Genomic DNA, 12,398 nt, shown 5'->3' with positions numbered 1-12,398 from the left:
TAGAAGCGGTATGTACTATGTATGCTCAGCCCTCTCTCCCCCTCCTCCTCCCCCCTCCCCCCTTGGCAACGCGGACTGCTCGCCTTAATTTATGTCGGTTCCAAGCAGCATTGGTTATTGGACAACCTACTCAAGGTTAGTACTTAGCATGGATGGTTTAGTAGGTCCATTAGTAAAACAGGTTTTCTCCATCATGCATTGCAGCTTCATTCTTTTGGTAAAGAAGCTGGCTCGTACGTATGAACCATCGTCCTCGACATCGTCACAAAGTCCACAAATTCGTATATTGAGATTCTGAACAGCATTCAGTTGACAACACATTTTGCATGATGTAGGACATTGGTGTAAGTGGCAGAGATGACTATGGTACACTACCGCATTGATGAGAACCCCCTTTTGGGGTGGGGGCTTCCAAGGCAACTTGGATCAACAAAAGCGATCGCGTCTGGCCTTGCTTTCGATGCGAACACGACACATGGGCCTTGACCGTGATGATCACAGAGCGAGTGAGCGAGTCGATTGTGAAGGGCTATGGACGAAAATTGGCATAGTCGACTTCGAAGTAGTCCACACACGCCTACCTTGCTTGACGGGCCCGGGATCAAGAGTGAACCTCGATGGGCTGTAAACGATAACTGAGTAACTCAATAATTGGGGGGTGGACGACATCAGACAAAGCAATTCCATCCATCTGGTATTTTTGCAGGTTTGAACGGGGTTTCCGGGACGTTTTTGGAATTGTAGACATGCTGATCAGGTCCTGCTGTGAACAGCTCACCAAAAGATACAACACACGGTAACCACACGTCACAAAGATTATGGAAGAGGACTAGACAAATTAAACCCGTGTATTTGCGTATAAACCGTACGTACAAGAACAGAAGATTTTGTCTCCAGGTTTGCGAAGCCAAAAACGCACATACAAGAGAACCGAACCGAATCAGCCATGCATCTCGTCCAGCTTGCCACGGTCATCCCTACTTCGCTGCCCAAAGTTTTTCCCCGGCCAACGTGAGGTTGATGATGGGTAAGGAGACTCAAAGCCCCGCTGCCAACGGGCCGCAGCAGAGACCCTATAAAAAAAAAAAAAAAAAAAAAAAAAAAAAAAAAAAAAAAAAAAAAAAAACCACGGCAAAAGAGGACAACAAAGACGGTGACAAGGTACAGCAATCCGAAATGGAAACCGGAAAACTCGCATCGAACCCAATGTCTACAAAAGGCACTTCCAAAAAGACGAACGAATGAACCCACCTCCGCGGAAAAGACCAGTATCACATGGACAGAACAAGACTCACAGACAGACAAAGCCTTTGGAATGAGAAAATGTCAATTTTTATCCGTCAACCACAAATTTGATAACACCGACAGGGGGGGAAAAAAATAATTAAAAGCCGCAGTAGTAGTAAGTTATTGTTCGGGAATAAGAAAAAGAAAAAAAAAGAAAATCGCAGAGAAATTGATCATCGGAGAACCAGAGTCATTGCCCAACCTGATTTCCGTGAAACGCCCCCGAAAAGAAGAAAAACAGATCAACCCTTTGTCGCCAGCTGTGTAGCCATGCGCGCGCGTGTGTGTATTCCGTGGGTAAAGAAAAGCGGAGGAAAGCCGGTGGGCAAGGCAAGTTTCAGACATCTTTTTCCGTCATACCTTCATTCACATCCTTTGTCATTTTCCCACAGTCCGAAACTTTCTCATCATAAAATCCTCATTCATAATCCGAACTTCGAAACGTGATCTCATCTTCCATGTTGCTGGTGCTTTGTGTCCGCCATTTTAGGAGAAACTGAGTCTATGGTATGGGGAAGGTAATGGTAATATCTTGTTCTCTGATGTATGTGGGAGAAAAAGAAGAGGTATCACTGAGATATGGAGGAAAAAAAGTTAAAGTAATAAAGCAGAACTTTTGGAATGATCCCCGACCCGCGCAAATGCATAATTTGGAGAAACCCGCCCGGTCTATGCTCACAGAGACAGTTCCGGGTGCTCATGATGCGGCACACCGTTGAACTTGTTTTGGGTAAGAGAGAAAAAGAAAACCATCTGCCTTATTCGTCCTTCTTCTCGTCATTATTCGTAGTATCGGGTGTCACCTTGGACAATGCCGGAGAGGCAGAGGCCGAAGGGGGGGAGCCGGGGTGGTCTCCAGCATCAGCAAGAAGGCTGTAAACTACGTTAGTTTGCAGGTTCAGCATGTTAGGGGGCACAATTATCATACCTGAAAGCATTTGCGTGGGAAACCGAATCGTTACCGCGCATGGAAGCAGTACGGGATGACCCGCCAGAGTCATCACCGCCGCGGCCAAAAGCACCGCCAGGACCACCGACCTGACGACGACCACTGTTGCTCCTAGAATTGAACATGGACGTAGGCGGGCCGAAAGACATGCCCTGGCTACCGGAGCGGCTAGTGTTGCCCTTCAAGCGCTTGAGATCACCAAGCTCGACCTGGTTGTTGGTCATGCTCTGGTTGTAAGGGAAGCCCCTGGCATCTCCGCGACCGGAAGCAGCACGGCCTCCAAGGCCACGCTGGCCGGTGCGAGCATTCTCAACCGCCTTTGCGGCGGCAGCAGCCTCAGCCTGTAAATGTTAGTTAGCATCATCATACCAGAATAACATAGATGATGTTCTGTGTCTTACCTCAGCGCGGATCTCCTCCAACGTCTTAGGACCCTTGTTGGCCTCCTTGGAATGCCAGCGGGCCTTGCGAAGGTCGACAACGTCCATAAGCATGAACTTCAGACGGCTTGGGAGGTCGGGAAGATCCATAATCTGCTGGATGCGACCGAAGTAGACTTCCATCAAAGGCCTGCCCTTTTCGGTGCTGTCGAGGTTGCCACCGACCGTCCTCAAGAGCTTGGTGAGAGACTCAATCTCGGCCTCATCGGGAACACCCGTAAACTCGAGCAACTTGCGGACACACTCGTGCATGATACGTTCCGTAAGCATGCCAAGCTTGAAGAGTTCACCAATGAACTGGACAAGACCAAGACCACGACGCTTGGCGGCGGCGGCGATATAGTACTCATCGGACATGAGAACAGCCTCGGAGGCCTTCTTGTCGCCCTCCTCACCCTCCTTGGGCTTCGGAAGATCCACCTTCCAACCACGCTCGAACTCCTCCTGACACCTGTTAAGGAGGTACTTACGGAAGAGGGCGCCGCCACTGACGACGTTACCCTGCTTGTCCATGATGTTCTCGTCGCGGATCTCGGGGCTCATGGTCTCGAGCATGCGCTTGCAAAACTTGGCATACATGGAAGCCCAGTGGGCTTCGTCCGTAGCCTTCTCAAACGTGAGCTGAATGACCTGGCGCAGAGTGCGACCATCCTGCTCGTTCTTCGACTGGTGAGCGATCTCAAGGATCTGGTCGGAAATCTTGTCGAACTTCTCAGGGGTCATTTTGTTGAGGGCGGCCTTGACCTTGCGCTGAACGGTCTCAGGATCCAAGTGACCGGGGGCAGGCGCCTCCGCCTTCTTAGCTCCTATGCTCATGGGCTTCCAGCCTGTTGCAGACACAGTGATAGGCTTGACCTCCATGCCGGCAGTGAGCGGCATGTTCTTGGCAGCCTGAGCCTCGTTCTTGGAGTAACCTTCACGCGGCTTGCGACGGCTGCCCTGACGAGGAGAGTCAGGAGTAGCAGTAGACGAAGGAGTGCGGCTGAGATTGCCAGGGAATGTGCCCTGGCGGCCAAAAGCCATAGTGCCCATAGCGCCAGGTCTGCCAAGAGAGCCCATACCACCAGCCTGTTGCGACATAGCGAAGCGCTCCGCCGAAGTGGTTCCAGGGGGCAGCGCAGGCTTGCCAGAGAACTGGCCCATGGCAGGGAAGCCGCCGCCGGAAGCACCGCCGCGGCCTCTCTGGGATCCAGCGCCAGGGGTACGAGCGGAGGCCGAGCGACCACCGTCCGAATCTCCGATGAGAGACTTAACCTGCTGATGGAACTCGGGAGACGGCTGCTCCGTGAAGACAGTCTGGAACTGGAGAAGGAAGTTGGCGTCATACTTGAACATCTTGCCCTTCTTGGAAACAGCCTGGTTGAGGGCTGGATTGGGGGAAGCGATGCCGGCAGGGTAGATATCATACTGCACGCCAGGGAGAAGGCGAGCGGAGCGCAGAGACTGGAGAGCAGCGCTGGGCTGGGGCGCCTCAACGGACTTAGTGTTGAGGGGAGCAAGATTGAGAGCAGCAGGCTTGTTCTTGCCAAGGGTCTTGGAGGCAGCATCGGTCTCCTTCTTGTCATCAGCCTCCTTGGTGAGAAGGTCGGCGACAGACTCGCCCTGGCCAGACTCTCTCTCTTTGCGCTTACGCTCGCGCTCTTCCTCGAGTCTCTCCATCTCACGTTCCTGCTCGCGGAGCTTGCGGTCGTTCTCGGCAGCGTTGGCCAAGCGCTCAGCCTCAGCCTTCTTCTTGGCCTCTTCGGCCTCAGCAGCCTTCTTCTTGGAGATCTCGGCCTGCTCCTTCTCGCGGCGAGCATCTCTCTCCTCGAGCTCGTTGAAGTAAGCGTCCATTTGCTCATCGCTAAGCTTGCTGTGATCAATGTTGTTGAGCTCCTTGTCAGTCAGCTTGGCGAAGTCGAGGTTGTTGTAGTCAATTTCAGACTCCTCCTTGGCCTCAGGCTTCTTGGCGGCAGCAGCAGCGGCCGAGGCATCGGCATCAGCCTTAGCCTTAGCCTCAGCTTCCTCCTTGGCCTTAGCTTCTTCAACTGCCTTCTTCTCGGCAGCTTCCTTTTCAGCCGCGGCCTTGTCAGCAGCCTCCTTTTCAGCAGCAGCCTTCTCGGCAGCGGCCTTCTCTGCGGCCTCCTTGTCGGCAGCTTCCTTTTCAGCAGCGGCCTTGTCGGCAGCCTCCTTCTCGGCAGCAGCCTTCTCGGCAGCGGCCTTCGCGGCCTCTTCCTCGTTGGTCTTGTTGTCAGCAGGAGCTTCGGTCTTGGCCTTCTGAACCGCATTCTTAAACTCGTCGCGAAGTTGCTCGGCAGTCTTGCCAGTTGTGCTCTCGGTACGACCGTGGGAGGGGGCAGTGGGCTTAGCGGGAGGGGGTGTGGGTGTCGAGGCAACAACAGGCGGTGTCTTGGACTGTTGCTGAATGCTGGGTGCCGGGGAGACAGGGCCCTTTATCGCCGAAAGGTCGAGAGGGTTGCCGTTGGGATCCTTAATAGTGATGCCTGCGGACTTCTTGGGTCTAGCAAAGTTAGAGGAAACAATGGCAGGGGCAGCTTGGGCAGGACGCTGCGTCGGGGTGCTCTGCGCAACGACGGGCGCTTGGACTTGGCCAGTGCTCGACGCCGGGCGATCAGAAACCTGTGAAGCGTTACGGGACATCGGTTGGGCAACAGGCTGTCCTTGAGGTACAAAGGTAGGAGGGACGTATGCGGGCTGGAAATGGGGCACCGGCTGGCCCATATAGGGCATGGGCTGGCTGTAGGGGTTAAATACGGGACCACGATAGTCCATGGGGGCAGGATATCCGGGCACCTGTTTTTGTTTTGTCAGCACGTTTTCGAATTGGCCGCTCTCGGGTGACAGGTCAATGCCGAGCGATGGCGGAGAAAACATAGGAACGGAGCGAAGGGGTACAAAGTCGTAACGAGCTGGCGGAGCGTTTGAGTATTCCGGCAGAGGCGGACCACCGTCGACTTCTTGGTATCCATCTGCCTTGGAAGCCCAACGCTTGCTCTGACGTCGAGGCTTCTGAGTTGAATCATCGCTCGTACTTGACTTTTGCTGCGAAGGATTAGGGTGCCTAGGATGGATACTGTCTGAATCCCGGCGTGTCCCTTTGTTCTTCTTGTTGACAGGTTTGAAAGAGGAATAATCGTTGCTAAAGGAAGGGGGCTTTACTTGTTGCTGGTACATGTTCATGCCGGGGTAAAAGGGCGGCTGAGTAGGTGCCAGGCTGGCAGAGGCCATGGTAGGGGTGCCGTGAGTAGGCACAGCGTGAGCCGGAGCAGGGCTCGAACGGTGGGGCTGAGGAGAGTTGGGATACTGCTGCATGCCTCCGCGGCCTTGAAAGTTGTTCATGCCACCGCGACCAGCGTTGTGCTGGGGACCGTTGTAGGACCTGGTTGGAGGGAATCCCATGTTGGGGTTGTTGTACGAGTTGTTGTATCCGCCGCGACCACGACCCTGACCCTGGTAGCCACCACGATGGCTAGCCATGTGGCCAACTGTCTCACCGTGGGCAGAGGCCTGCGAGTCCCGTCGTGTGTGGACCGGTCCGTTGCTGTGAGATATGGAGTGTTGCTTCATGTGGCGCTGAAAGGGGGATTGGTTAGCAAGTGTGTTCCAGAAGATCTGCTTGGGGAGGTCTTACATCGTTGTCACCAGGGAAACTGCCGAACGTCATAGGAGCAGAGATGTTGGAGGGAGCCCGCTGGCCACCGCTCTGCTGAGGCACCTGAGGAATAGGCGAGGGCGAGGCGGCGGGAGAGGGAACTCTGGCGTTGCTGCCAGGAATCGGGATGGGAACGGAGCCAGCAGCGTGGGGAGTGCTGTGGGTGATGGCAGGCGACTCGTCGAAGCCGAACTGAATGGCCTTGGCGCCACCGACAGGACCGCCGTTGGCGTTGTGGCTGGGAGGAGCGGCGCTGATGGTGACAGAGCTCTTCCTAGAGTGGTCAGCAGAGGCTCCGTTAAGGCCCGAGCTGCCTCTGGCGATGGGCACGGCGGGGGTGATGTTGGGCCGGCCGTTCACCGGGGCAGCTTGAGGCTTGCCATTCTGGGCAGAGGAACCAACCACGACGGGGGGCTGAGAACCCGTCGCAATCAGCGGCGTGCTTGTCGGCTTCTTCGCACCGGCTGCGGAAGCATACGACGTTGCTGCAGGAGCGGACGTAGGTTGAGCCGGGTTTTGGTTCTGTTGACTCGCAGAGGAAGTCATAAGGGTCTCGGGTGACTCGAAAGCCGGTTTCTTTGTGGATGGTTGGGTGCGCGGGTGAGGAGGGGAAAGGGTCGAGGATGTGGTGGTGATCCCGGGGTGGGAATGTCGAATATCAAACTCGACAGAAGGTCGCCGCGCAGTGGGGGCAAAAGTCACAAAGACTGGGATCAATTTCGACGCGCAAAAAGAGCGGCGGCCGAAAGAGAGAGAGTGCCTGGTGGAAAACCGCGGGTGGGTTTTTGGCGGATTGGATTAGGCGGTTGTGAAAACCGAGAGAGACCGATACCGATGCGCGTTGCACTGACGGTAAAAGTCGAAAAAGACTGGAATGGAGTCTCTGGTTGAGAGAGTGAAGGCGGTGGTGGGTGGGTGGAGGATTTCCTCTTGGTGGGTGGGTTGGACCTGGCCAAGTGGGTTCGTCGCAAAAAAAACGAAGCGGCCGGCGAAAACCCTCGTTGTGTTGCTGCGTCCGCACTCGCACTCTCTGGTGGGTGAGGTGGGAGGTTGCGTTGCCTCAGGGTTTGGGTTGCTGAGGTAACTTTGGTTGGCCTGCCTGCCTGGTTGACCAATCTCGTAGGTCTTGCCACTACAGTACCGCGACGGATAGGGTGTTCGCTCGCCCAACGCTCAATCAAGTGAGTTAGGTATAGCGGAGTGGAGATGGATCAAGGGCAGGCTCTGGATCTCTGGGAAGTGAATCCTGAGAAGACAAGAGTACCAATGTAAATTCCGAGTGGGGAAGAGAAAAAAGAGAACCCTTTGAAGTTGGGTTTCCTCCGGGGTTTCCTTCACAAGACGGATGTGAAGATGGGTTGGAAAGAAAAAAAAAAAGGTTTTTGGGGCAGCCGCTTCAGATACACTTTTTCAAACTGTGTGGAAAGAGGGCCCGGAAGGAAGGGGGGGGTCGACCAATTGCAAACGCGAGGTGCAGGGATGCTAGTGGACGCCCCAGGTACGTAGGTACCTTTTTGAGGAACCCGATAACCCCAACCTCCATGCCCGGTGAACATCACTATAACCAGCATCTCAACGCCTGGCAACGTCTGGCCATTCCCCAGGCAGGGTGCTGTGATATGCGTTCGGAAACACAGTCGGTCTTCTAGAAAAAGATCTCTCTTGACCTCGAGGGAATTTCACTTTTCATTCAGTTGTCCCTTGAAAATCACACCGACCGCTGATGGGCTGTCAGCGATCTGCTTGGACTTGATTAGGTGGCTATCTGTCGTTTCACTCTCGGTCCGCCGTTCGGTCGTGCGTTGGTCGGCCGGAACTGAAACTTTTCTACACACACGTGCGTCTTCGGACTGCCACGCCAGGTGAAAGCAACTGGATTTTCCTATGTCCCCGTTGAGCCTGTGCTATCTCAGCAACTTAATGACCGTGAACGGGGTTGCTTCAAGCACTTGACTTGGTTTTTTTTTCAGGGTTTTTTTTTTTTTTTTTTTTTTTTTTTTTTTTTTTTTGGGTGAGCCATCATGTTCAGTTGATAACCTTGACTAGTGCCCAGATAACCGGGGACCAAAACGATCTGATGCAGATGCGGCTCTGACACTCCGAGCATGGACAATAATGCCAAAGTGTACAGCCACATCACATGTGGCACAGCTCAATTCCCTTCAGGACATGGGGCTACCGCTACCATTGTACAGACGTTCTGTCGGAAGAACAGAAATTATCTTGTAGAATATCAAATGATGTATCATGAGGCGTACCCGAGGGCTGTTGTCGCTTGTCAGTTCGTGTACCTACACCTCGTCCCTTTGTCTAGCCCTCGTCCTAAACGATGGGGGTACGATCAAGCTAAAAATCGAGGGTGGGCCTGGTCCAGGATTCTCCAGACATCTCTTCTCCAAATCTAAGACCGAATGGGGTGACATGGGCGACTGGTCCGGGGAGTTGGGCGCGGACACGGACAATATGAAGAGAGTTATCCTCCAAGGGTGGAAGGTCGACTCTACTAGTATAGTAGTACATCGCGGTAGGCACTGCCTGATTGCAAAGACGACGTATATGTTGTCCCCAAATGGCGTACGGCTCAACGGTTACTGGCCGGCATGAGACCTGACTGGCAGGAAATTCTCATGCCCTAGTAAGTCTCTCTCCCAGTGGCCGTGGTATTGATAAAGCTCCAAGTGAGTCTCTCAATTTTAATGCGTCGAACCAGAATTAACCAGCAGATCATGTTCATCCCCCGATGGTATTTTCAGTCCAAGAGAGGCCCGCATCTGAAGGCGCACAACACGAACAACGTGGTCTATGTGCACCTCCCAGGTCCAACCGGGGCGCCGGCGTCGATGGAATTGTTCTTTGCATGTGTCTTCAACTGATCATAAGCCAAGTGAGCATTTTCGGCCTCTCTGTGAGAGCGCAACGCTACTCGACCGAGCTGGCTTATACTACAACCTGCAACAGTGATGAGTGAGTGGCAACATATACAGGAGGCCGGGGCGACAAATGCTCTTCGTCTGTGCTTACCACTCTGTACTCCCTCGCATGCCTCCTGGTGCCCTCCAGCCCTCTTATCGCCGATAGTATGTATGGTACGTATGGCACACATTTGGAAATTCGGAAAAACACACGAATCACCACGCTGCAACCATATCTGACTCATTCACCACAAGCCCTCAAGCGCCCGTTTACGACGCCACGATCTTTTTTCAGTCAAATTATTTTCCCATATAATCTGCCATTAACCAGTCGAGTTGGTCTGCTTCTATGTCTATTATGACGTCAACCCACAAGTGTAGACCTTATGTTCTCGGGTCTTGGTTGGTATTTGGACGCTGAAGTTTTTGGGTTTGCCGTCTCCTCACTTCTCCAAATCTCCCGTTCTTTGGGACTAGGATTTGAATTGGGGAACTCAAGCACTCTCACCAGCCTCCGGCCCCTAGGACAATGAGCCAAGCTCGTCCGAGACAAAATAAATGAGACCAACCAACAGGCTAGGTAAAACAGTCCACTACTGCTCGTCAAGATTAAAGAAAAGGCTGTTGCAAGATTGTGATAGGGATTACAACAATTCGAAAAGACATCCGCTAGAGTCCTGTTTGTATATTTTCATTTAGAAATTGCTTAGAACTTACAACCAGAGGTGTTACAAAGACGCTTGGATTCGTAGTGGGAGTAATTCCAAGGTATAATGTCAAAGGTCTCAACTATATTGTCCACGACGAGCCAAGTTGAACAACATCTGTACCCAATTGGGGGTTTCAGGGCATCGAGTCTAGGCATCCCAAGTTCCTCCTTGGTGGGCAAAATGTCCCAGCAAGCGAACAGCAACATTCTCGGCGCTGGTCCATTTTCATACCCCCTTGAAGTCTCCGCTGCCCCTCGCTCTAGGCAAGACCCCCACCTCCATGCACCCCAGGAACTCCCCAAAAAAAGTTCGAGTCGATTTCGTCGCCTCCAAAACCAGACACAACCTAACGACCTGCAAGGCATCATCATCTGCGAATCTCTCCAAGAAACATATCTGCTGCCTGAACTCATCACCTCCTAGATTCCAAAGTAAAGCTTAACCTTTGGCCCCCTTCTCACCTCCTGAAATCCAACTAGAGAAAACCACCATCTTGTATATGACTATGCCCGTTCTACTACCCTAGAAGGGCGAGCTCACCTTATCTACCAGGCTATCAGGGCTCCCCAGCGTTGTTCGCATGTAGTGTACTTGTACCTCGCAGAGTCCCAACCCCCTCCTCGTCGTTTGTCGTCGTTCGTTCCAATTTTTCAAAGCAGGGAAACCCCACCTCAACCAAGACCGTGTACACAGTACCTAGTTAGTAGATGGTGGGGCAGTGGAGCCCATGTATCGGTTCGTACCGTCTGCATTTACGAACCCCCTTCCTTTTTTCGTACATACACTACACCATATCGTTTCCTACGATATATCAAACATGATCGGAAGGCCACAATAGACAGTATATTCTTATGCTGGCCGGCCAAAATCTACATAAGAAAACCGTCTAGGTCCTAGATACGTAGATATAACAGGACCTGAGAAGTATCTATCGCATGCTCAGCAGTGGCCTGGACAACAACCATCTTCATTGGTTTCAAGTTACTCCAACCCACCATCCCATCGGCTGGCCATGAACTCTGGCTTTGTCAAAACCCCCAGTCCAAGCCATAAGCCATAGCCATCAACCAACAGACACCCACGCAGAGACCTACATACGTGCCACAGACAATGGAAAGAAAGCCAAACCCAAAAAGCGACGCCGCATTGATACTTGTACCCCCCTTGTCCCCTTGCATAGAACCTCAAATGGAACAACCGACGAACAAAACGAGACGTCAAAACAAAGGTCTATCAAGGCCTGGCCAGGATACCGGTATGAGGAAAAAGTCCGTGCCCTTCGCCTCAGCCTCACACTCTTCAGAGCCTTTTCCATCTATCTGCCCATGTTCGGCATCTGGGCGTTGGGCGTTGTTGTGCGTTGGGCATTGGGTATTGGCGTTGGGGGGGAGGGGAAACTCGAGGAAACCTGAATGAAGCACAATGCCACGCGTTACACAGTTGCTTCTCATTGTTCTCCTTTTCCTTCATACTCTTCCATCACCCAAAGCTGTTGAGAACTTTAAAAAAAAAACGGCCCCACGACCGGACTCGGAAGCGAACTTGCTAGAAGGCTGAGCATTTACAACCACGTGCAGCCAGAAGATGCAAGCAACGCATATTTACTGAGTAGGTACCTACACAATGTATTTGAAACTGGACACTTTTGCGTAGTAGGTTTTGTAACCGGACGTTGGTGGGGATTGATCCAAGATGTGAGGATGTGCCAGCCAGTAGGTAGGTAGGTACGTAGGTATGCATGCCGACTTCCAACTTTCAACTTGCAACCTGCGACTTGCGACTTGCGACCAACGAGCCATAAGGTACACCGACACCGGGCGGTTGTCGACCTCGGAGATTCGGACGGGGCCAATGTCGATTGTCCTCACATCAATTATGAAAAATAGAAAATTGAACAAGAAATAAACAAAAAAAAAAAAAACAATGCCAAAATGCCAAATTACCACGCCAACGAACCGCTGGACCCTTCGCGTAGTAATTTGGGGTTCCTTAACCTCAATTTCTTTGCCGCTTCGTTCGGTAGTGATCGGCTCAAAGGCTTGGGGGAAAAAAAAGTTGGGGTAATATGGTTACTGATCACCGGTTTTTTTTTTTTTTTTTTTTTTTTTGGTATGTTTTTGCTTCTGCTCGTTGGAGATAGCTAGCTGAGCTTGATCAAATGCCATGAGGAGCTAAATACGTATCCTGGTCGGTTGCTGCATGTGATGATCATCGCTCGATTACATCACTTTCATATGCTAGACTAGAGAACCAATTGACAATACTTTAATAGCCAAGAGTTGGACGTGCTTGGTTAAGTTGACGGCTGGGTTGACAAAGACAGTAAAGAGTAGGTCAAGCACAGGCCAAGTTACAAAGACACACAACAAGAGGAGATATTCGTGAGAGGTACATTAGAAATGATGCTGAAGGAGCACTGGCGGTATCGTCAAGGTCACTTCCAAACAT

The 12,398-nt window shown here is 52.3% G+C and overlaps 2 protein-coding genes across 3 annotated transcripts; one reads left to right on the top strand and one right to left on the bottom strand.

Annotated features, from left to right (window-relative positions):
* Window positions 1–1,286: 1,286 nt before the first annotated feature.
* NCU07868 lies at window positions 1,287–7,686 on the bottom strand (the record flags this gene model as incomplete). Of its 2 annotated transcripts, XM_011395652.1 has the most annotated exons (6): window positions 1,287–2,160; window positions 2,216–2,577; window positions 2,638–4,770; window positions 4,861–5,469; window positions 5,836–6,249; window positions 6,308–7,686. In XM_011395652.1, 6 exons carry the CDS (start codon window positions 6,872–6,874, stop codon window positions 2,046–2,048), a joined length of 4,200 nt encoding a protein of 1,399 aa, XP_011393954.1. In that variant the 3' UTR covers window positions 1,287–2,045. The 2 variants fall into 2 exon arrangements, with proteins under 2 accessions (XP_011393954.1, XP_011393953.1); XM_011395651.1 differs by having other exon boundaries at window positions 1,313–2,160; window positions 2,638–6,249; window positions 6,308–6,874.
* Window positions 7,687–8,575: 889 nt separating this feature from the next.
* Window positions 8,576–9,296, top strand: NCU07867 (hypothetical protein; the record flags this gene model as incomplete). Its single annotated transcript, XM_958035.3, has 2 exons — window positions 8,576–8,834; window positions 9,049–9,296. 2 exons carry the CDS (start codon window positions 8,576–8,578, stop codon window positions 9,294–9,296), a joined length of 507 nt encoding a protein of 168 aa, XP_963128.3.
* Between the last annotated feature and the right edge of the window lie 3,102 nt (window positions 9,297–12,398).

The sequence above is a fragment of the Neurospora crassa genome, linkage group III, assembly GCF_000182925.2.
Source record: "Neurospora crassa OR74A linkage group III, whole genome shotgun sequence".
NCBI lineage: Eukaryota > Fungi > Ascomycota > Sordariomycetes > Sordariales > Sordariaceae > Neurospora > Neurospora crassa.
Note: the sequence above shows the minus strand (reverse complement) of the source record. Positions and strands in the feature narration are given on the sequence as shown.